Below are 24769 nucleotides of genomic sequence, written 5' to 3'. Positions count from 1 at the left end.
TTGTGGCACATTTGTTTTCCCTCTCTAAAGGAACGGCTGGACTTTGCCATGAAAGAGATCATCTATGACCTGCTGTGTGTGGGCAAGTCCCACAAGACTTTCACCATTAATCCAGAGGTGTGTGAAGACATTCACATAATGTACCAGCCATTAAAAAATTTGATGGCATCTCTGGATGGATAAAAAGATAAACATAGAAACTAATTATCTCTCTCTTATCTGTCTCTCTGTCAGAGGATGAATATTGGTCTGCGGGCCTTCCTGGTAATAGCCGACAGCTTACAACAGAAGGACGGCGAGCCGCCCATGCCCACTACAGGCGTCATCTTACCCTCAGGCAACACACTGCGGGTCAAAAAGATCTTCCTCAACACCACCCTCACAGACGAGGAAGCCAAGGTCATCGGTATGGACCCTTACAGTTCCTACACAGCTCTCCAAAAAGAACATATTCCTGAGTTCAGCCTTTCCCGACCCTAAAGCATTTGGTCATATTCGATTAGGTGATTTTTCACGTAATTGTGATTCCTGGAGCATGTGCTGTCCTCATTGAGCTTTCAACATAAATAAAGCTGTGACTTTCTGCCAAGTCCTTTTTTGTGTTTTTAAGTAAGAAAGGTTTAAATATTTTGGGATTGTAATTGTGGTCCATTCCTTTTTTTTTATCTGTGTGGACATTAGTCAGAATTTCCTCGTATACTTAAATTTGACTTTATATTTTTAATAGTTTGTTTTGCTTTTCCAGTGAAACACATTAGATGCCCATTTGTTCAGATAGTGGTGTATTTATCTGGCCTCATTGTTTAGAGATCGAGGAAATGCCTCTGTATGTAGTCTTTTGTAACATTTTTCCTTTCTTGTACTAGATTTTGCGTGTGAGCTAAGCTGTTCTCTTTCTGTGTGTGTTGGTCTGTGTAGGCATGTCTCTGTATTACCCTCAGGTTAGGAAGGCCCTAGACAACATCCTCAGGCATCTGGATAAAGAGGTGGGACGATCCATGAGCATGACCAACGTTCAGATGTCCAACAAAGAGCCAGAGGACATGATCACGTGAGTTTCTTGAGATTTTATTTTCATAAATATGATATAAGACTTTTGAACTTTTAAAATGGTATGAAAGTGGTGTTGTTGTTGTTTATTTGGCTTTCATCGTGTTTAATATATGTTTGTGTTCTGCTGTAGTGGGGAGCGTAAACCGAAGATTGATCTGTTCCGGACATGTGTAGCTGCTATTCCCAGACTAATACCAGATGGCATGAGCAGACAAGATCTCATCGAGCTACTGGCCAAGTAATGACCTGTGACCCTCATGTCAACCCTCATTTATCACCACAAGAAAACTCCAGCCATTCTCCAATTCACTAGTTCTGTTGTTAGAGAACAATTACATTTATTCCTACTGACCATTCACTTCAGTGGATTCAAATGTCATGATTTGATTCTGATTCAGAAGCTGTCAAATTGATTCCGTATTGATTGTTTTTTAAAATTTTCAGTTTAAATGTCAACAGGCCAGTTATCACATTTTAGTTATTACATAATGTCCTGCTACAGTGCATGATTACTCCTGATTGCTACAGTGCATTGTGAGTTCAACATGGTCCGGGTTCACTTTTTCATGTTTGCATATTTCCAAAATGTTTGGTCTTTATAGTTTGTTATATAAAGCTAATTGCCTGTAACACAATTTGGAATGAGGATTTTCAACACAGAGTAACTCAAAGGTCTTCTCATACAAAGTGTTTACTTTAGGGGTGTGAGTCAAACAGAAAAATCACACTTATTCAGAAAAGTACCCATAGACTAATTTGACTTGCTAATTTCCATGTATTCATGACTTCCTGTACAGCAACCACAATCTGAGTCAGACTTCCTGTGAAGTCATAATGACATGTAGTCAGAACTCGTATGTCACTGTTACCCGCTTGACCTCTCTGTGGTTCTGGTGACGCATGATGCCGTTATGAAGATGATGATGCATAGCATTTATTTGTTGCATTCTGTAAACAATGACTCTTTCTTTCTCCCACTCGTCCAGACTGACCATCCATATGGATGAGGAGCTGCGTGGTCTGGCGTTCACCACTCTGCAGGCTCTGATGGTGGACTTCCCAGACTGGAGAGAGGATGTGTTGTCTGGTTTTGTGTATTTCATTGTGAGGGAGGTGACTGACGTTCACCCCACACTACTGGACAACGCTGTCAAGATGCTGCTGCAGCTCATCATACAGTGGAGACAGGCGGTACAGAGCAGCAACCGCAGCCATGATTCACAGGTGCGCACACACAACTTAAAGTTTTTATAGTATATAATACAGTGGTTCTTAATCCTGGTCCTGGGGACCCCCTGCTTTGCACATTTTGAATGTCTCCCTTATCTGACATACTCAAATCAGGTGTGCTAAATAAGGCAGACATGCAAAATGTGCAGAGGGGGGTCCCCAGGACCAGGATTAAGAACCACTGTTATGATATGATGTAATATAATATAACATATAACACAGCAACATAATATATACACTACTGTTTAAAAGTTTGGGGTCAGTAAATTATTTTTTTTCATTAATACTTTCTTTCAGCAAGGATGCATTATATTGATCAAAAGTGCCAGTAAAGACTTTTATATATTATGTTTTAATGCTGTTCTTTTGAACTGATTATCAAAAAAAAAAAAAAAAAACTGAAAAAAATGTATTGCGGTTTTCACAGAATTTTAAGCAGCACAACTGTTTTCAACATTGATAATAAGAAATGTTTCTTATTCACCAAATCGGCATGTTAGAATGATTTCTGAATAATGATTGCTGAAAATTCAGTTTTGCCATCACAGGGAATATGTTACATTTTAAAATTTATTTAAATAGAATAGTTTTCAAATAGTTGTATTTATATATTTATTAAAATTGTAATAATATTTCACAATATTAGTGCTTTTACTGTATATTAAAAAAAGTCTTACCAACCCCAAACTTTTGAACGGTAGTGTGTTTGATATTTTTACTGTAGTTTATCATACATTTTTAACTTGTAGTTTAACATGGTATTTTTAAATAATTTTTAGAGCCCATCTCTCCCTCTGGAGCGATCTCCTCTCTGGACGGTTCTGCATGTGGTGGAGGGTCTGGCTCTGGTCGTGCTGTGCAGCTGTCGACCAGCAACACGCAGACTCGCTGTCAATGTCCTCAAAGAAGTCCGATCACTGCACACGGCCCTCGGCATCGCTACGGTAACCATCTGCTCTAAATGACTTCCTGTTATTCACCTACATGAGGTGACATTGTTTTGTTTGCACTTCATATTCATTGCTTTGTCTTGTTTCTCTCTCTCAGGGAGATGAGGAGTTGGCTATAGAAGTGATGGACAGATTGAGTGCTTCAGTCCTTGAAAGCTTTATTCACCTTACTGGGGCCGATCAGGTGAGGGAATGCAGGACATTGTGTTTTTGGATGTTGGTGTCCCCTCCACACTGGAATGCTTAGAAAGCTTCTGCCCAAAACCAAAAAGTAAAAATTAAACTATATCAGGGTTATCTTTTTTTGCCCCTTTTCACTGTAGACAAATCTGCTGTACTGTCCCAGTGGAATAGACCTTCAGACTCTGGCAGAGTGGAGCTCATCTCCCATCAGCCACCAGTTTGATGTGGTAAGCCCCTCCCACATCTGGGTGTTTGCCCATGTGACTCAAGGTCAGGACCCCTGGGTCATCAGCCTGTCTAGTTACCTGCGGCAAGAACACCTGCCCAAGCACTGCCCCACTGCGCTGAGCTACGCCTGGGTCTTTGCCTCCACACGCCTTCAGCTGCTCTCGCCACAAGTCGACATCAAGTATGTTTTTACATTCAAATGTGTCTCTAGTAGTGCTGGGTGACATGGGTAAAAAAAAAATTATACAGTATCTCAATGTTTTTAGTCTATATTTGTTAGCCATTGTTGTCAGATAGATAAAAAAATGTTTAAAGACATAACATTTTATTAAACATCCAGGTAATAATAAAGACAGACATTTCCACACTGTTTTCACTATATTCATGTGAGAATTAATAATATTTCATACTTTTCTTTTATATAAAACAACTTAATATTACATAGTAATAAACAGCCACGTGACTGCATAAAAATCATTATTTTTTTATTTGGCAAACTTGTTTGTATATGATGTATTTCTGTAAGCCAGATTATGTGACTTTCCTGTGTGACCTTTGACTTTGCAGCAGCCCGATCAATGCTAAGAAGGTGAACAGCATGAGCAGTAGCAGTGACTCATATGTGGGCCTTTGGAGGAACTACCTAATCCTCTGCTGCAGCTCTGCCACCTCTTCCACATCTTCATCCTCATCGGCCTCCGGCTCTGTACGCTGCTCCCCACCTGAGACGCTGGCATCCACCCCAGACAGCGGATATAGTTACGACTCAAAGGTCGAGGTCATAGCACCCTACCAGCTCTAGTGTCAGATGCAATAATTAGTATTGTTAAATGTGAAATATTTGCACATTGCCTGATTTGGGACACCATATTTGAAATGATTAACAAGTTTGTGTACATGTGTGTGTCTTTGCAGATCATTAGCATTCCGTCCCCTTCCTCCTTGTTCAAGCATGTGGTTCCCATGATGCGCTCTGAGAGCATGGACATCACTGAGTCTCTCGTTCTGGGGCTTGGCCGGACCAACCCTATTGCCTTCAGGTATGTCTTAAGATCACCTGACAAAGCTCAGAAAAAAATCTACAAAATATGCTTTATATATATATATATATATATATATGTTATTATATTGTGTGTAATTGCATTTTAACCCAGAGGTGTGTCTTACAGAGAGCTGTTGGAGGAATTAAACCCCATCATTAAAGAGGCACTTGAGAGAAGGCCAGAGGTGAGTTGACCACAGTTTGACATTTGACCCTGTCAAGGAATCCATGCCTGAGGACTCATGGATAAATGTTCCACTAGACCATTTAAATGCAAGCTTTTTGTCTATCTATTCATAATACAGATGCAGATCTAAACAAATTGTTGATCCTTGTGTTTTTTTGTTTCTGCAGAACATGAAGCGACGCCGGCGTCGTGACATTCTCAGAGTCCAGCTGGTCCGGATTTTTGAGCTACTGGCCGATTCTGGAGTCATCAGTCAGATGTAAGTCTCACACACTCACAACATGTACACTACTGTTCAAAAGTTTGGGGGTCAGTAAAAATGTATCACAGTTTACAAAAATAAATAAAGCAAAGTGTTTTCAACATTGATAGTAATAAGAAATTTTGAGCACCAAATCAGCATATTAGAGTGATTTCTGAAGGATCATGTGACACTGAAGACTGGAGTAATGGCTGCTGAAAATTCAGCTTTCCATCACAGGAATAAATTACAATTTAAAATATATTAAAATATAAAACATTTATTTTAAACTGTGAAAATATTTCACAAATGACAAATTTATTTTGGTCAAATTAATGTAGCCTTGGTGAGCATAAGAGAAGTACTTCCACACTCTGACTAGTTTATTTGATTTAAATTTTATGTCCAACATGCATCACAGAAGAACTGTTTTTTTTTGTTTGTTTTTGTTTTTTCTGAAAATCATGAACACTTCCATTGCATTTCAGATGTTGTATTATGTTTAACAGTATTCTATTCTAAAAAAAATCTCCTGTTGCCAAGGCTAATTTCATAGCTAGCAACTTAGGTATCCTAAACAGTAACATGTTTATGTATTGTCCGTGCAGTGCAAGTGGTGGTTTGGACGGGGAGTCTCACTCTCTGAACAGCACTCTGCTGGAATACGTGGATCTCACCCGACAGCTTCTGGAGGCTGAGAACGACAAAGATTCAGACACACTGAGAGACATCCGCTCACACTTCAGTGCCCTAGTGGCCAACATCATACAGAATGTACCAGGTACACACCCACAGGGCCTTTTCACAGAAACTAATATTGTGTTAAAGTGCCCCTATTATGCCATTTTTAAGGTTCCTAATATTGTTTTGGGAGTCTCCTACAATATGTTTACATGCATGCAAGGTCAAAAAACACTTTAGTTTATGCATTTACTATGCATTTAATATCACTTCATTTTCCAATGATTTTCAAATGATTCGTTCAAAGCACCTCTGAGATTCAGTCTCTCTAAAACCCTCCTTTCTGTGAGCCTACTCTGCTCTGATTGGTCAGATGGCCCAGTCTGTTGTGATTGGTCTACCGCGTACAGCGCGTGTCAGAACCGATACCATAGTTCCATATTTTGAACGCTCGATAGAAAATATAAACATCTATTATTTCTCATACTTACAGGTTGTGATTCAGTGGAGCCAGCTGGTCCAAATAAACTGGGTACTGAGCCATCTTTCAAGAGCAAGCATTTTGTGAATCTCGCGTTGAACTCCTCGAGATTAGAGGAGCAGTCATCAGTAAAATGGCAGGAACACAAAAAAGATTGGGGTTGTACTGTTGTGGTACAGTGGGAAAAATTAATTTTCACCACTGTTTCTTTGCAGCCTCATTTTCCGGAAGTGAAAATAAAACAAATTCACAGCATAGGACACAGCGTCTTCTCGACATGGCAGGAATTATGCAAATATGTTACCCCGTGACGTGTAGCCATCACAGAAGTGGGATTCGAATTACTGACAACTCGTTTAGGCTGTTCAGAGTCAATTCTTTCTTTTGGGAGACAATAACTTTATTTATCGTGCTTTGCAGATCGTTTACATTCACATACAGCTACATCACACGCTGCATGAAAGGCAATATTCAAAATGGCATAATAGGGGCACTTTAATAGCCATTAGTTCACTAATCTGTAAATTCACTAATCTGTTATTTAACTTCCAACTGATCTCATGATTGTGTTTCTGCAGTACATCAGAGGAGGAGTATATTCCCTCAGCAGTCACTGAGACATAGTTTGTTCATGCTCTTCAGTCATTGGGCTGGACCCTTCAGCATCATGTTCACACCACTGGACCGATACAGCGACCGCAACATGCAGATCAACAGACACCAGTACTGTGCACTGAAGGTACCGTCTCACAAAACACACATTTGCATTTGCAGCCGTCACAGATTTCACTATCACTACCATAGAGTGAATGTGGTATATGATGTGTGTCTGCACAGGCCATGTCTGCGGTGCTGTGTTGTGGTCCGGTAGCTGATAACGTTGGCCTATCCTCTGATGGGTATCTATATAAGTGGCTGGACAATATTCTAGACTCTCAAGACCGCAAGGTAAATACATTTTACTCATTTGCCCACGTTAGCATTACCAGCTAATCAACTTTTATGAACTGTCACATGCATGCATGTTTGTGCTCAGGTGCATCAGTTGGGTTGTGAGGCAGTGATGTTGTTATTGGAGCTGAATCCAGACCAGAGCAATCTGATGTTCTGGGCGGTGGATCGCTGCTACACTGGCTCACGCAGAGTCGCTGCAGGCTGCTTCAGAGCCATCGCCAATGTCTTTCACAACAGGTACGTACTACAACGTTCTTGTGGTAAATGTGATTGAATTTGTGTCAATAAATCAGGTAAAATTAATACTGTGTGTTTGTTGTCTCTTGCAGGGATTACCAGTTTGACACTGTGGTTCTGCTGAATCTCATCCTGTTTAAATCTGCAGACTCTTCCAGAGACATCTATGAGGTCGCCATGCAGCTACTGCAGGTCAGTGGAGATTCTTAAGCTTTTTCTGTCAAAGGACACCAAGAGTGTACAATTGGGTAAATAAAATCGTATTGGGATTATTTTGCCATATGATAACCTCCATAAATATATCATAATGTATGTTTACAGTAAGATAGTATTACTACTAAAGTAGTATATTGACCTCATTTATATAATTTTATAATTATTATTATTAAGTCCAGTCACCTTTATTATTTTTATAGCACTTTATGCAATACCGATTGTGCCAAAGCAGCTTTGCCAACAAAAATCAATTCTGCTGCAAAGCAGCTCTAAAAAGAGGACAATAGCAAACAGTCAATTTTCAGTTAAAGTCAGTTTATCGTTGATTCAGTGATGCCATCATCCAGCTCAGTTCAGTTCTCTTCCAATAGTGTCTGTGCAGTCATGTTGATAATATTGCCAAATATTAAGTGTCCCCAACTAAGCAAGCCAAAAAGCGACAATGGCAAGGAAGGAACCCAAACTCCATCGGTGGCAGAATGGAGAAAAAACCTTGGGAGAAACCAAGCAGTTCTCCTCTGGCCAGGCGAACCAACGTTATTATTATTATTGTTGTATAGAGTCATATTGAATGGGTTCCATAAAACAACTGTGGGAATGTAGCCTGAGATAAATGAAATGAAGAGACTTTTTTTAAACTTAAAAAAAAAAAAATTATTTCATTATGATTATGGGTTTAAATCATGTTACCCTGCGCACAAGCATAACAAACGTGGCACTCTTAAAAAATTGAAATCTCAATTTTTTTAATGAGAAAATTTGCAGAAAAAATAAGATTTGTTTCCCTAAATCATTCAGCCCTTAGTAGTTTGTTTCATTTTTCAACCTGTCAAATTAACAGAAAATATTTAATTTGGTTGTCATGAATATATCCCCGAATTCCATCATAACTGATAAGCCCAGTTTCCTCACACCTACTTGTGCTTCAAAAAATGTAAGAGTTTAAATTGAAATTAAGTGTGATGAGCACAGTAACTTGTACCAAATCATAATGTTTGTGCATGTGTTTATATATTAGATGCTGGAGCCCAAACTGTTCCGTTACGCCCATAAACTGGAGATCCATCGTACTGACGGGGTCTTGACTCCAGCCTCTCCCCTCCCTCACCTGTACTCAGTGTCCTACTACCAGCTCAGTGAAGAACTGGCACGGACCTACCCTGAACTCACCCTTCCTATCTTTTCAGGTACATACACAAACCCACATAAATATAATGCTCAGTAAATCTAACATTTGGTAATAACTTTTCCTTCCTGCATAAACACTGTGTTTGTAATGAGATTATGTGTTGTTTTACTCAGAGGTGAGTCAGAGAATCCAGACAGCGCACCCTGGTGGCCGGCAGGTGATGCTGCATTACCTCCTACCTTGGATGAACAATGTGGAGCTGGTGGACTTCAAGCCTTCAGCTCAACGTCAAGAGGAACCTTCGTCGACGGAGGAAGAGGAAGATGCCCATGAGAGAGAAATGATGATGGTGAACAGCCGTCGCTGGCTGAGAGGAGAGGGCTGGGGTTCACCACATGCCACTACCATGATCCTCAACAACCTCATGTTCATAACTGCAAAGGTAAAGGCACACATGCTACACGTCGACTATGTGCAGACCATGGTACAGGTCTGAATATCTATAGTGAATATACAGTACATTTCTATAGCAGACAATTTTTCTTAAATTTTTCCTTTTCCATTTAAGTATAGTTTTATTTTATTTTATATAAATATATTATTTAACACATTCACTAATATTTATACCCATGTTTTCAAGGTGATCATTGCATGAATGTTCATATGGTCTGATTTTACAGTATGGTGATGAATTTGCATGGTCAGAGATTGAGAACGTCTGGACCACTTTAGCTGACAGCTGGCCAAAAAATCTAAAGATCATCCTGCACTTCCTTATCAGCATGTCTGGAGTCAACAGTGAACCAAGTCTCCTGCCTTATGTGAGTGATGCCTGTCTTGGCCAGATACTCAATCCTTAAGCAGATGGGCTGAACTTGAGACTTCGACCATGTTACTTAGGGTGTGTTCACACTTGGCATGCTTGGTTCGATTAAAACGAACTCTGGTGCGATTGCACTGTTAGTGCGGTTCGTTTGAGTAAGTGTGAACGCTGCCATCTGAACCGTGGTGCGCACCAAACAAGTGAACCGAGACCGCTAAAAAGATGGACCTTGGTCCGCTTCCAAACGAACTCTGGTGCGGTTCGAATAAAATATGAACGCAACACGGACCAAATACTTCTAAACGAACCAAAAACAGGAAGTAATGACAAGATGCGACACTGCGACATGATTTGACGACGCGGAAAGAGCGGTGTATCCAAAACAAAATAAGCAGAGGGCAAACGTGGAGCAACGAGGCAGTAAAGTGCCTTTTATGAGCTCTTTGTGAGTTCGCAGGTGGTGAAAATAAAATCAAAAGTACTGCGTAGCAATGAGCGCACTTAGTCCAGTAGACGGCATTAGGTGTTCGACTTAAAGCGGCGCTAAGCAGACCGATCGGTGAATGGGTACTGTGATGTCATACACCGATCTGTCTGCGCAGCGCCGCTTTAAGTCGAACACAGCTTTTGTTTGGGGTGTTAGGTGAGTTCCGTCATGAAATATACGTCATTCAACCCGACCAATCAGGTTGTGAACGTATCACTATGCCTTTAGGTTCGGTATCTTTAGGTTCGCAGTCAAAAATGCCAGTGTGAACGCTCAGCGGACCAGGACCAAATGTATCGTTTTCTTTTTTGGTCCGGACCAAACGAACCAAGAGAACCGAACTACAAGTGTGAACGCACCCTTAATAACTTAAATTTGTTCCATGCAGTTGTGTTTCTCAATGTGTTTCCTAATATTTTGCAGGTCAAGCGTGTGGTGGTATATCTGGGCAGGGATAAGACGATGCAGCTGCTGGAGGAGTTAATGTATGAGCTGGAGCAAACAGACCCTGTATCCTCGGCTGTCACTCATATGGATAACCCACCTTACTACCGCATTACTTCTTCTTACAAGATCCCTTCTGTTACATCAGGTATATATGCTTTAAACCACTCTGACCACTTGCATTTCTCAATATGACCTTTATACAAATAAGGTGAACAATCATAAGACGAGTAGAAACAATTCAGGAAACCCCAATGATTGCAGAAAAGTTTCTGATAAATGTGATCTAAGGAAGCAATTACATTTTCACTGTCATTTCGTTGAATTGATTGGCTTTTTCAGGAACAACGTCCAGTAGTAACACCATGGTACCTGGACATGATGGACACCATGAGAGCAAAATCAAAGATTCCAACATGGAGGACAGGTAAACTGATTCTAGATTTAGGAAATGGGTTCCATTTAAAACAAACAAAAAAACAAAAAAGTTATTACTGAAAATAAACCAAAAAACATTTATCAGGCATTGCTGACTGATTGTTCATAATTTGTTGCTTCCTCAAAAGTACTAGACGAAGTTGTAAAGTGGAACCTGAATGTAATTTTCTGTATCTCTGCGCAGTTACACACATTTGGACATCTACACTGGTCTGAACAGTAATCTGAACAGACAGCACCATCGACTGGAGTCCCGTTACAGCAGCAGCTCAGGAGGATCCTATGAGGAGGAGAAGAGTGAGTACATTAACATCACTGTCATACTTATGATCAGTGCTCCCTTTAACTTCTGATGGTGCTCCTGCTCTGACCAGAAACACTTGGTCTGAAGGCAGACTCAAAAATGTGTGGATATAAAAGTAGAATCAGTGCAAAATTCAATGGCCAGCATTTGCCATCAAAGGAATAAATTACATTTTAAAACAGGAAATGATTTTACATTTTTAATCTTACAAAATTTCACAATATTTTGATCAAATAAACATGAAAATATATTGCAAGTCTCAAACTTTTGAATGGTATTGTATGAACATGCTGTTTCTCTCTGTAGGTGACTCTATGCCTGTCTATGCTAACTGGCGTCTAAAGGTGATGGACCATAACCGGCCAGAGCCCCTCCCATTTCCTCCCACTGGTGGCTGCTGGTCACCACTGGTCGATTACCTGCCTGAGACCACCACGCCTGGAGTCTCCCTGCACAGGTGAAGGACATACTCAGTGTGTCCTAAATTAGAGTCAGTGTTGTTCTCCTTGACCTTTGACCGCTGACAACATTTCTTTGCAGATGTAACATTGCTGTGATCTTGCTGACCGACCTCATTGTAGACCACGGGGTCAAAGTGGAATGGAGCTCATACATTCACCTGCTACTTCATGCCATCTTTATAGGTAACACATACACAACTAGTTTATTAAAACCATTATCACTGGAATGTTCCACATTGTATGTCCTGCAATGCATATTTGTGCTTGTAGGTTTTGACCATCAGCACCCTGAGGTCTATGAGCACTGTAAGCGTTTACTGCTCCACCTGCTGGTCGTCCAGGGCACCAACAGCAGCATCCAGTCACTAGCATCTGTACTTCTCCGCAACCGTGAGCTGAACGAGCCCAGAGTTCTGACAGTCAAGCCCACTCTTCAGGAGTTCAACCTCACAGGTACCTAAAAGCAAAGATGTTTTGCATTATCTCTCTGCCACAGTGCTCTTATCCAACTGATCGCTAATAATAATGGTTAATTATTGTAATAATAATAAGTAATATATTAGAATATTAAATAATTGTGCATTGGTTTATCTCCCAGGTGTTATAGAGCTGATGCCAGACTACCAGTCGTCTCCAATGACAGATTCTGGCCTGAGCTCCAGCTCCACATCCTCTAGCATCAGTCTGGGCAGCTCAGCACTGCCTCACCTCCCCCCTACTCTCCTTAATGAAGTGGACCTGTCTGCAGAGCAGGATGAGAAGGTCAAAAACCTTATTGAGTTCATCAGCTCAAGGTGAGGGGTCTCAGGCCAGTCTGTCAAATTCTCCCTCTTAGTATTGCACTTTCATTATCAAAGTGCTGAATATTCCAAACACTTCAAGCATTAAAGAATTCAAGAATAGAATTGGGTTACATAGCCTGATGGAAGCTCAAAGTTCTCCATGACAGTCTGGTAAAAATAAATGTTTGCTTTAAGAAATGTATTACTATTGTCTGTTGTAATAATAATAATAATAATAATGAATTTAAAAATAATAAACACAAGTATTAAAACATTACATTTAATTTCTTGTTTTAAGAAAAACCATACAGACAAGATTTTTTTTTCACTTTTTTTTAGCATTTATAGAGCATACAAGTGATCCTTATTTGACAAAAAAATCCAATGTTTTGTTGTAATATAATATTGACATTTTAACAGATGATTAAATTGTTAAAGTTTTATGAATTCATTTTATTAGACACCATTTTTGAGGATAAATTGTATTAAACCATAAAACACAGAATCCAGAAGAAAAAAACAGAAAACGTATTTAAACACACAAGTTATGTATATATTGTAATATTTCTGGCCGTGTTACCCAATTACTTTTTGGAGCAATTGACCACAAGTTGCTTTGGATAGAAGAAGAAGAAGAAGATAGAAGATAACACATTTATGAATAAAACATTTAGTTCTTAGTAATAGCAATATCATGTCCAACTGGAGTCTATGATAGGACATGATTGTTTATCATATGACTTTCTCATAGTTGTCTCTGCATATTAAGATGGGAAGGTAAAAGTGTTTTAACATCAAAATACTGATTTTAGATTTAAATAACAATTTGTTTCTGCAGTTTTGTTACCAAACAATAATGTTGTTCCTGCTAAGTTTCCCTGGATACATATTGAATGTACATTTATTTCTTTGTTAAGTTACTATATTTTTTCCTCTGCCTGCAGCCATGTCTAACAGGAGAGGGTATTGTTGCTTTGCATGTGTGTGTGTGTGTGTGTGCTCAGTCTCATCTGTGTGAATGTTTGATTCAGAGTGTTTTCATACAAAATGGTTGTTCACTGAGAGTTGTGTGAACCTGCTTTGCCTTTGTTCTATGTTAGACATTTCCAGTTGTGTTATTGCTCTAATTCTTCTGATTGGTTGGCCCATAGGAAGCGTGGTCCACTGTGGAACCATGAAGACGTCTCTCCCAAAAACCCCAACATCAAGAGTGCCGATCAGCTTAGTGTATTCCTCCGTCATGTTGTCAACGTCTTCAAACAGACACCGTCCGGTAAGACACAACATGTGCCAATTTCACTGCACGGTGGAGTGCCAACTTACATATGAAGGAATACTCATTTTGTCTTTAAGAGAACTTTTATATATATATATATCTTTGTTTTTATGTATATATTTCTTTTTACATATCAATATATTGTATTTTTTTTTAGTAAGCCTCCTCTCTATTAAATTAATATAAATATAATTTTTAATAACTGATTTATTTTTATTTAGATTTAAATATAATGTATTTTTCTAATGAAAATAAAAATGTATTAAAAAAAAAAAATTCTGACATATTTTTGTGTCATTATAAAAAAATTAAATAATATAAATATAATATCCTTGGGTCCTTCCAAGATTCATTCTTACAGTTTCAACAAAACATCATCTACTTTAGTCATTAAGATTTTACTTTATTTTAGATTTAAATCAGTGTTCATGTTGGCCCAGTCGGACATGTGACATTTCTTTCACCTGGACCAAAACTCCCCCACACTGTTCTCAGGCCCTGCTAAGTGTTGATCTCTAAACAGTCATAATCAAACGTTTCATCTGTCTCTTGCAGGGTTTTGTTATCGAGTTGCTCTTGACACTAGAGGCTGGTATAGACACTCTGGCTGAAACGATGAAGAGCTACGACCTGCTCACTGCACTCTCACAGTAAGATTTGCTCTGCTACAACAAAACATAAAAACATTATTTCCCCTCATATACAGCACATTATTTTACCTATATAACCTTGAGATGCTGTCTCCATTTCCTTCATAGGGCCTCCCATGATCCTCTGCAGGGCACCAAGTTTGCCAATAACAGGAAAAGTACCGGTCAACTGAACCTTGGCAGTGGAAGTTTCTTGCATGTCCATTACAGCCACGCTCGCAGCAACTCCCTCCGTGCCAGTCTGATGGGTGAACGCTTAGGAGACCGTCACCGCAACAACACCCTTGATGTAGCCGACCGGTTGGGTGGCAGCCACGGAAATCTAGCCCGCACGCGGAGCTTATCATCATTACGAGAGGATGGTGTCCGTGGCGATGGAGGAGGATCTGGTGAGGTGGTGCCACCAACTGACCCTACCAACCTGCTGGCGACGGTCTTCTGGATTGCAACGTCGCTACTGGAGTCCGATTATGAGTTTGAGTACTTGCTGGCACTCAGGCTGCTGAACCGACTGCTGGCCCAGATGCCCCTGGAGAAGGCGGACAGCAGGGAAAAGCTGGAGAGGGTGCAGGCCAAACTGAAGTGGTACAACTTCCCCGGCCTCCTGACGCTCTTCCTGAAGGGTTTTACTTCAGCTGCAACGCAGGAGCTCACGATTCACCTCCTCAGTAAACTCATCACTGTGTCCCGACACACACTCATAGACCCCTCACAGCTAGCAGGTGCGCCCATGTTCAATATCAGTATCTGTTTCAGTACCGGAGATTTTGATGAGAATTGAGGGTGTTTCCATATATTTATTTTCTTAAATTATTTCCTGTCAGGTTTTCCTCTGAATGTCCTGTGCCTGCTGCCGCACCTGGTCCAGCACTTTGACAACCCCACAGGGTTCTGTAAGGAGACTGCTGATCGGATCGCCAAAGTGTGCGCTGAAGAAAAGTCAGCCACACTGGCCAACCTGGCACACATGATGAGCCTGTACTCAACGCACAGTTACTCACGAGACAGCACCAACTGGATCAATGTGGTGTGTCGCTACTTGCACGACTCCTTCTCTGAACTCACCTTTAACCTGGTCACATACCTAGCTGAGGTGAGATGAATTTGATTGGCGTACATCGAGTCATACAGTTGGAAATAAACTATTGGGATATTGTTGAGATGTTTACAATTAAAAGTATCTGAGTTTTCAGAGTTTTTCAGGCAGCGATAAATCTGCCACCCTGTTTTGTTTAGAAATAGTTTCAAGGTATTTAGTTGAATCGACCTTGGTGTGGATTTTTGTAATTTTTAAATATGATGATGTTTAATGGTTAAATAAATGTATAAATATAAAAGGAATGTATAAATATAACGTATTTATAACGTTTTTAGATATTATACATTCTTTATTTATTACACTACCGTTCAAAAGTTTGAGGTCGGTTGGATTTATTTATTTATTTATTTTAAGAAGTCTCTTATGCTCATCAAGGCTGCATTTATTTGATCAAAATACAAAAAAAATTATTTTTAAATGTATTTTATTCCTGTTATGGCAAAGTGGAATTTTCAGCAGCCATTACTCCAGTCTTTATTATCAATGTTGAGAGCTGTTGTGCTGCTTAATATTTTTGTCGAAACTGTGATACATTTTTTCAAGATTCTTTGATAAATAGAAAGTTAAAAAAAATTGCATTTATTTAAAAAATAAAATAAAATAAAAAAGGTCAAAGTCCTTTTTGATCAATTTAATGTGTCCTTGCTGAATAAGTATTAATTTTTGAAAAAGATTTTTGATTGTCATTGATTATGTATATAAAATCTTTTCATATGTTACTATGTATTATATATTATTATTATTTGTTATATATTTATCTATTTACACACTTATCGTCTGCAACACAATAATGGGGTCTCAAGCCACTTTTTTCAAAACTGAACTGTGCTGTCATATAACATGGTGCTGAAGTCTCTTCCCCTTTGACCTCCTCTGTTTTAGTTATTGGAGAAGGGCTTGAACAGCATGCAGCAGTGTTTACTACAGATCATCTACAGTCTACTGAGTTACATTGACCTGTCTGCTGCTCCTGTCAAACAGTTCAACTTGGAAATCATGAAGATCATTGGCAAATATGTACAGGTCTGTGTACAGCTTACTCTTTCTGTTGTCAGCACTCGGAACATCAGTCCCTCCAATGATTTATTTTAGAATGCCTGTCCCATTTTATGAGAATATGAATACAGAGCATTCCATGTGAATTCCTTTCACAAAGTCTTTTGTTGTTTGTTGTGTCTGCGTTGCTATAGAGCCCATACTGGAAGGAGGCCCAGAACATTCTGAAGTTGGTGGTGTCCCGCTCTGCGAGTCTGGTGGTTCCTGATGAGGTGCAGCGCTCCTACAGCATGGAGTCGACCAGCTCCCCGGAAATTGCTTTCACTCGCATATTCAACAACTCATCTAAAGAACTGCCAGGAAAAACATTGGACTTCCACTTTGACATCTCAGAGGTGCTTGGCCTGACATCTTCTCTGTCTTCAGCCACTTTTATTTAGTTTATATTGCATGTACACTACTGTTCAAAAGTTTGGGGTCAGTAATTTTTTTATTTTTTATTAATACTTTTATTCAGCAAGGACAGATTAAATTTATCAAAAGTGTCAGTAAAGACTTTTATAATGATACAAAAGATTCCTGTTTCAAATAAATGCTGTTCTTTTGAACTTTCTGTTCATTAAAAAAATGTATCACGTTTCCACAAAAATATGAAAACATTTATACAAATAAGCAATGTTTCTTGAGCAGCAAATCAGCATATTAGAATGATTTCTGAAGGATCATGTGACACTGAAGACTGGAGTGAATTTCACAGTATTACTGTTTTGCTGTATTTTTGAGCATAAGGCCCAATCCCAATTCAACGCTTAGGCCCAATCCCAATTCTATTTTATACCCCTTCCCCTTCCCCTACCCCTCCGCCTACCCCCTAAACCCTTTTCTCAAATATTGCCAATTCGAGAGAGATGAAGGTTGCGTGTATGCACGTCTGTGCTTTTTCTCTTTTTAGAGTGAGTTTACTTCAAAAACAGCGATTATATCCTCTCGTTGCTGGAAAATATAATGTAGCGATTCAGTATTTAAACTGTTATTAATAGAAGTCGTGGGGTAGCGTTGACAAGTTTCTTTTCTCCTGTATGTGTGAGCTGCTCGATCTCCGCGCAGCTATATATATATATATATGTGTGTGTGTGTGTGTGTGTGTGTGTCAGTAAGCAGCGCATTAATATAGAACTGTAATTAAAAGCTCTAATGCACACCAGTATAGGTGTGTGTATTGTAGGAGCTAGACGACGTATGATGACGTGTGACGGCATAGTAGTGGTGTCCCAATTCTTAGGGGAATATTTTCACCCCTACCCCTTGACACTCTGTTTCAAGGGACAAGGGGTAGGGGAAGGGGAAGGGGTATAAAATAGAATTGGGATTGGCCTTAGACTCTTACCAACCCCAAATTTTTGAAGGCTAATGTAAATCTATTGTAGTTTCAGAACTTTTTTTAACTCATCTTAGTAGCTTTTTTGACGCTGTTTTTTTAACATTTGACCCACAGACACCTATTATAGGTCATAAGTATGGAGACCAGCGAAGTGCAGCAGGGCGTAATGGAAAACCACAGGTAATTGCTGTGACGAGAAGCACCTCCTCTACTTCCTCTGGCTCCAATTCAAATGGGCTGGTGCCAGTCAGCTGGAAGAGGCCACAGCTCTCGCAGGTATTGTCACCTATTATGACAATCTTTCAATTCTTAATTAACCATCTGCAGCTTTGATTGCTTTTTTATTATAACTCTTATTTTAATGGTGATATTGTTATCTGCTTCCAGAGAAGAACCCGGGAGAAACTGATGAATGTCCTATCTTTGTGTGGCCCAGAGTCCGGCCTGCCTAAAAACCCCTCTGTACGCTTTCCTTCTCGTATTACATTAGCAGGTTGCACATTTTTAGAGATGACTAATTACACCTCTTTTCTGTAGGTGGTGTTCTCTTCAAATGAGGATTTGGATGCAGGCGATCAACAGACCAGTCTGATCCCCACTGTAGAGGAAGTGACACAGGAGGAGGAAGTGCAAGCAGAAGATGCAGGAAGTGAACAGCAGTTTGGTGTCTTCAAGGACTTTGACTTCCTGGATGTTGAGTTGGAGGATGGAGAGGTGAGCATTGATGCTCTGGGCATGCTGCCTCATCTTTTGATAATTAACAAACAATCCTCAAAAGTCTTTTCTTGCAAGCATCTCAGATAAGGGATGCACCAATGCCATTTTTTTTCAGAACCGATACGATCCGATACCAAAAATATCGGCCGATACCAGCACAGTGTTTTTTTTCAATCAATGTAGAATTTCTATACATCTTTGTGTTGACCTGATCATCACTGTTTTGTGTGTTAAACACAATCTACTAAATGTAGACAACTTCATTATACAGTAAAATAACAAATGGAAAATTTATAACCATAATCTATGACAAAAATACTATTATGAACTAGGTTAGTGGATAATTCAGCAGCAAAAGTTACTCTAAAAAAAATTCACAGTGCACAGATTTTTTTCACAGTGCATTTTATAAAATCTAAACATTAAGTGAAAAAACATTATTTAGTGGGGAACAAATAAAAGTGAATAAGTAGAACTAAATCTGGTAAAATGTTACACATTGCCCTTTTTATTGTTGTAAAATCCATTCATGAAAAACAATTAAATATATTTATATATAAATATATACTATAAGATTAAAAGACATTTCTTTTAAATTTATAGCACAGAAATGAGGCATCAACATATGATAGATAGGACAGAACATGAAAGGCTATTAATAATCTTTCATTGCGCAAAAGTATTATAACATGAAAGGCTCCTATACGGAGTGGCACAAAGCACTTATGCGCATCCCATGCATAGAATGATGCGCTTGAAGCAACATGGAGTTACAACGTGCAGTGCTCCGCATAGAAAAGTTCAAAGCACAAAGGGAAGAGATATTGATGCGTTGTGTATTACATCTATACAATAGAGTCTTTTCTTTTAACAGTTTTAAATTTCAGTTACTGTGCGTGTGAAGAACAATTCATAGTGCTCTCTACTCCAGTGTTGTGATCTAACAGACACCCGGTAGAAAGTAACATGATTTAGAAACAGCACTAAACTCCAGCAAGATAAAGTCTTTTTATGCAAAATCATTGATCTTTATATACATATCAAGTATAATAATAGGAGCACTGAATCATCTTGGAGAGAGTTTTATCGTCTTGACTGTCATAACCAAACGCGATACGCAGTCTGAATGCTGAATGGAAGATGAATTTAACGACTTTATTATTCCTCTGAACTTCACATTAAACTATGGAACGGCTTCAGAACACTTAGAATATAGTGCACAGTAGGGCTGTCAAAATGGCTGAAAAACTAAATTCGAATTTTGTACTTAAATATGATCAAAATTCGAATTAGGTGATAGATGTCCCTCTAGAAAATGCGCAAAATATGTGTTCTGTGTGAACGGCTTGGGTTTCAGTTTTGACGTTAACAAGATCTTCTCCGCATTGATGTTCTCTTTTCCCGCTATATTTTTAATGAACAACGCAGCAGCGCCGCATCTAGTGGCTTCAACTGGATAGGTTAACAAAAACATTATAATGCAACGACACTTACATCGTCATCGCACCTCGTGCGCCGCTGATAAGGCTGCCTCCTTAACGCACACCTAAAATTCGAATGCAATGTTTTTTGCATTCGAATGTGGATTTTTATTTTAAATTCGACGAATATTAGAAATTTGAATCTTTTTTGACAGCTCTAGTGCACAGAAACTTTATGGTGCTTTATAATGTTTTTGTGCCTTTCATGGGGCTTAATAATAACACAGAATAGTATAAGCACAATATTGGATTTGGATTGGTCTCGTCTAACTGATACCCAATCCGGTAGAAACTGGCAGTATCGGAGCCGATACCGATACTGAGTATCGGATCGGTGAATCCCTAATCTCAGAACTGTTTCATGTTTCATCCTTAACAAAGAGAGAAGTCTATGTGTGTTTGTATTTCTCTGACATCACCAGTGTCCGTTTGTATGCCTCCACATTATCTCGGTGTCTTAACTCTCCCTAACACTCTTGTTATCTTTTTTCCTCTTTTGCTTCCAGGAGCTTCAGGTAAGTTTTAAGCAGTGTTCAGGGAAACGTTTGTGTTTTAATCTATAATTGATTGGCCTTGTCATTCATTTAAAAAATTTGCCCATTCAGAAGTTTCACAAAATGAAATGTGATTCTTGCTAGCCAATCAAGTGGGTTTGTTTTGATACTTGTGGCTAATGAGTGTCACAAGTACATGGATGGTGCAAATGAACAATTTTCATTCAAAATAGAATATAAAGCATCTTTTAAATGGTCATTGTTGTGTTGTTCTCCATGTTCACCGACCCCACTGTGCTCTGTGGTTATGCGTATTGCATCGTGTTTTGTATAGTGAATTCATTTCATTTCTTATCCTTTATTTTCTCTATAGTTCACATTGCTTGCAGTTAAAAGTTGATCTGCTTTGCTCTCATTGGCTTTCTCCTGTTCCACCTGCAGGGGGAGAGCATGGACAACTTCAACTGGGGTGTGAGGCGTCGCTCACTGGACAGCATTGACAAAGGTGACACCCCGTCTCTGCAGGACTGCCAGTATTCCGGCAGCACACCCAGTCTCATCCAGCCGGAGGACACTGATGAGTCATCTGAGGAGGAGGTACTGAGCGCTAGCCAGATTCTCACCCGCTCCAACCTCGTAAGTCCCCTCTACTCTGGGCTCCCTCCACACAGGGGGCACCGGCATGGTGTGTCTGTGTGCCAAATTGGGCTTAGACGCTGCCACAGCCTACGTAGGCGGGGTTAGACGCTTGCTTTCTGCATAACCCACACTTCCAGTATCTTTAGACAAGTGCCCTCTGTACTTCTCCCTGCAGCCCAACCAAGCCAACTATTCATTTTTAGTACTCCAAAACCCTTCTTTGACCCTTAATTCCATTTTGATTCCCTTATTTTAATTTGTTTTTGGTAAGTATGGTGATGGGGACCCATTTTTTTCTGTCTTTTTATTAGCCAGAGTAACTTTAATACATTGTAGCTGTTTTGCATTCTTATGCTAACTTTGACATAGGTTTTTAGACCCTTGACAGCATGATCTCATTTAGAGGCCCACACAGAATCTGCACATACTCACAGCAGAGTTCCACAAACATCCATCATTCATACAGTTACACCTCTTCTTGTGTGTTTATTAATTTTTTGTATAATTTGATTATACTTTCAGCTTAAAGCAAGAAGATAGTACTTTCCACTTAAGGCTAGAATACTCTATACAACTTTTAAAATCTGAACACATTTTAAAACGCTAGGCATTATAAACTTGCTGACATTGTAAATGGTTGAAGATTATGGCTGAAGATTACACACTAACAGACTTTTAAGTTTTTCCGAACACAACAAACTCACGCAGAAACGTAAGCAAAAAATCAGGGTCTTTGCCTTTCATACAGTGATTTTCTGTGAAATCTGTCAACTCTGACTGCCCAAAATCTGCAGACTGCCTCAGAATTTCAACAACTAGCATTGGTTCATCTAGACTGCAAAATGTGTAGTTTATTCCAGACTTTAATTTAACATTTTAAAATGTTTATTCCCTTAAAAATCAGATAATGCTAAGTAATCGGTATATTCCTTGTGAGCCTTCTTTTTACTTAAACAGCTTCAAATAGTTTTTCTGCATGAATGTTAACTATGCAATATGAACTTAATTTTTCTTTTCTTTTTCTCTAACCTCTAATAATTTTTTTCACCCTTTTGCTTGCTATGGGGCATGAGCTACTAAGCAGAGCTTAAGAAAACTGATCATTTAAACGCTGCTGAGTGAAAGTCATCTTTTCCTGTTTTTGTCTCTTTCCTTCTACACTGTTTGAATAAGACTGAAAGATGTAATGTAATTGGTCTTGCCAGGCTTATGTCATTTTTCTGGCATGTCGCATGTTGTCATGATATAAGACGAATTAAATATTATGAAGTACAGAACTCTGGTACTATTTTCCATTGAACAGTTATAGGTGCATGCAGCATAACACTTAGTTTAGGCAGAGACTTCTACATGCTTCATTTTTTACTAACTATTGATTCATTTTTCCTTTTCATGCAGCTTAATAGTGATTCAGCGACTGATGACGCCATATCCAATCATATGGACTCCCTCCAGCAGTCGCAAGAATCCTCCAGTAGTGTCCTGACCGAAGAGGCCATGCCTACCCCACCGCTGCCCCGCCCAGACAGCCCCACCCATGAGACCGCCCACTCTGACAGCAATAGCAGCCAGCTGCCTGAGGTGGGATCAATCAGGAGTCTCAATAAATTGTGGTGCACGGGTGCTATTTAGCCATTTGCTTTTTGCTCTCTTATAGAGTCAACTAGTGCTGTTATCTTACCTATCAAATTCCCTGTATCACACAAAAGTGTAAATTTCAAGCTTTTAATGCAGACTTTGCTGCTAAAGTGTTTCCGGAAAGTGTTGCATTTTGAACACTGGGCACTATCTGTTTCCTCTAACAAAATACTGGCACATGATCTCTTTTCCTCGCACTGGGTGTTGCTTTATGGGATGCTTGCCATCATTGACATTAGATATTGATTGACTGCTATGTGGGTGGGACTTGCTTGCCTGCTTGATGTTTGATTCGGGGAGAGATTATCAAAGACAAACATACACCTCAGGCCTGCTGTGCTAGAACTACCTCAAATTTGGTCCCAGAAAGGTTGAAAAACACAGACGTTAACACACTTTAGGCTCTGACGAAGACCACTCACTTCTATCCATGGACCTGCAACCTCATCGTGAGTATTTGTGAAAATCCACCATTCTATGAGGTTTGAAAGGCCGAATCCCCAAACATGAGTTTTATGTGCATTTTCTTTATTTTGTCCATTTGTATTACATCATCCCTGACTGCCCTTTTACATCCCTGTTAAAGGAATCATTCACCCAGACATTGTCATTGTTTACTCGCCCTCATGTTGTTTTTCAGTGGAACACAAATGAAGAAATTTTGAAGAATGTTCATGCTGATTTTTTTCCAGAAAATGAAAGCATCAAGTTCAAGCTCCAGAACTACAAAAAAAAATTAATCAAAAGATTCCATATCATCCATGCATTATATTTCATGTCTTCTGAATCAATATGATAGATCTATATTATAAACAAACTAAAATTGTATCTTAACCAATGGCATTCTGTGTTTTTGACATCAAGTTTGAATATATGAGAGCTACAGTGGAGGGTAAGCTTTCAATGAGTTAAGACTACATTACTGTTCCTTGCAAAAAGCTGGTGTATGACTTTAGAAGACTTTGATTATAGCAAATAAGTGATTTGTTCCACTTTTATGGAGCTCTTTTGTGTTCTTTTTAAGGCCTGATAACTCCTGGTCACTTTATGCTTTTATTGTATGGAAAGTGCAGTGTGAAGACTCTTCAAAGTATATTTTGTGTTGCAGTGTCATGCATTTTGAAACGGCATAAGGGTGAATAAGTAGCGACTAATTTTTTGGTGAACTATCCCTTTAAATCGAAGAGCTTGCCATGCAATAGTAATCAAGTAACAAAAAAAGGCACAGCCCGACTGAGAGAACATTAAAGACTGCTAACAGGCTTTAGCCAGCCATGTTACTAACACTGTAACTTAACTAACTGCGGATATCTGAATATTTTGTTTTTCAGTTCATTTGGTTGATTTTAAATGACGCAGTTCTATTCTAGAAAAATTTTCTTTTTAGGATGTTCGCCCAGGTCAACCTTCATACACACAACCATTACTGTTCAGATGATTTTCAGGCTAAATTAATCTGTGTATGTCCCCTGGTCACAATTCATAGCAGAATACCCTCCTGTTGATGTTAAAAAGCAGGTCATATGGGTTTTCGAAAAATATATTTTTTGCAGTCTGCAAAGTTGTTAATCAAAAAAGTGCATGATAAATGAAGTTGTCTCTCAAAAGAAAGAGTCGACTCTGAACCGCCTTAACGAGTCGTCATATTTTCGAATCTTCTGCCTGTTACCTATATATGTCACAAGGTAACACAGTTGCATAATCCCCGCCTGCCCGTGAAATACGAACACTCTGACCTGCCCACAAACACTTCAGCTAGTTAGTGTGTTCACATCATGTTGAGAAGACGCTGTACAGCGTTTTCAGCCTCACTGGGCATTCTAACACAGTTCCCACACGTGCACCTC

At 39.3% G+C, this 24769-nt stretch overlaps 1 protein-coding gene across 1 annotated transcript in view; it reads left to right on the top strand.

The window, feature by feature from the left end:
• LOC107718384 (protein furry homolog-like) overlaps window positions 1-24769 on the top strand; it is an 87179-nt gene that overhangs the window by 44578 nt on the left and 17832 nt on the right. The window contains 38 exon segments of the mRNA XM_016525432.1: window positions 31-117; window positions 235-406; window positions 919-1051; window positions 1184-1291; window positions 2040-2277; window positions 3063-3227; window positions 3331-3417; window positions 3557-3825; window positions 4212-4416; window positions 4560-4684; window positions 4814-4871; window positions 5041-5132; window positions 5723-5895; window positions 6855-7015; window positions 7114-7224; window positions 7313-7467; window positions 7560-7659; window positions 8702-8870; window positions 8986-9254; window positions 9493-9633; window positions 10546-10714; window positions 10909-10993; window positions 11189-11301; window positions 11615-11765; window positions 11849-11952; window positions 12040-12222; window positions 12368-12563; window positions 13703-13862; window positions 14251-14477; window positions 14586-15199; window positions 15302-15570; window positions 16459-16599; window positions 16767-16967; window positions 18068-18229; window positions 18341-18415; window positions 18491-18667; window positions 21087-21281; window positions 22683-22865. Coding sequence (XP_016380918.1) covers window positions 31-117; window positions 235-406; window positions 919-1051; window positions 1184-1291; window positions 2040-2277; window positions 3063-3227; window positions 3331-3417; window positions 3557-3825; window positions 4212-4416; window positions 4560-4684; window positions 4814-4871; window positions 5041-5132; window positions 5723-5895; window positions 6855-7015; window positions 7114-7224; window positions 7313-7467; window positions 7560-7659; window positions 8702-8870; window positions 8986-9254; window positions 9493-9633; window positions 10546-10714; window positions 10909-10993; window positions 11189-11301; window positions 11615-11765; window positions 11849-11952; window positions 12040-12222; window positions 12368-12563; window positions 13703-13862; window positions 14251-14477; window positions 14586-15199; window positions 15302-15570; window positions 16459-16599; window positions 16767-16967; window positions 18068-18229; window positions 18341-18415; window positions 18491-18667; window positions 21087-21281; window positions 22683-22865 — 6423 coding nt within the window.

This window comes from Sinocyclocheilus rhinocerous, unplaced genomic scaffold (assembly GCF_001515625.1).
Source record: "Sinocyclocheilus rhinocerous isolate Xijiao unplaced genomic scaffold, SAMN03320098_v1.1 scaffold453, whole genome shotgun sequence".
Classification (NCBI taxonomy): domain Eukaryota; kingdom Metazoa; phylum Chordata; class Actinopteri; order Cypriniformes; family Cyprinidae; genus Sinocyclocheilus; species Sinocyclocheilus rhinocerous.
This window is presented reverse-complemented; position numbering and strand designations above follow the sequence as displayed.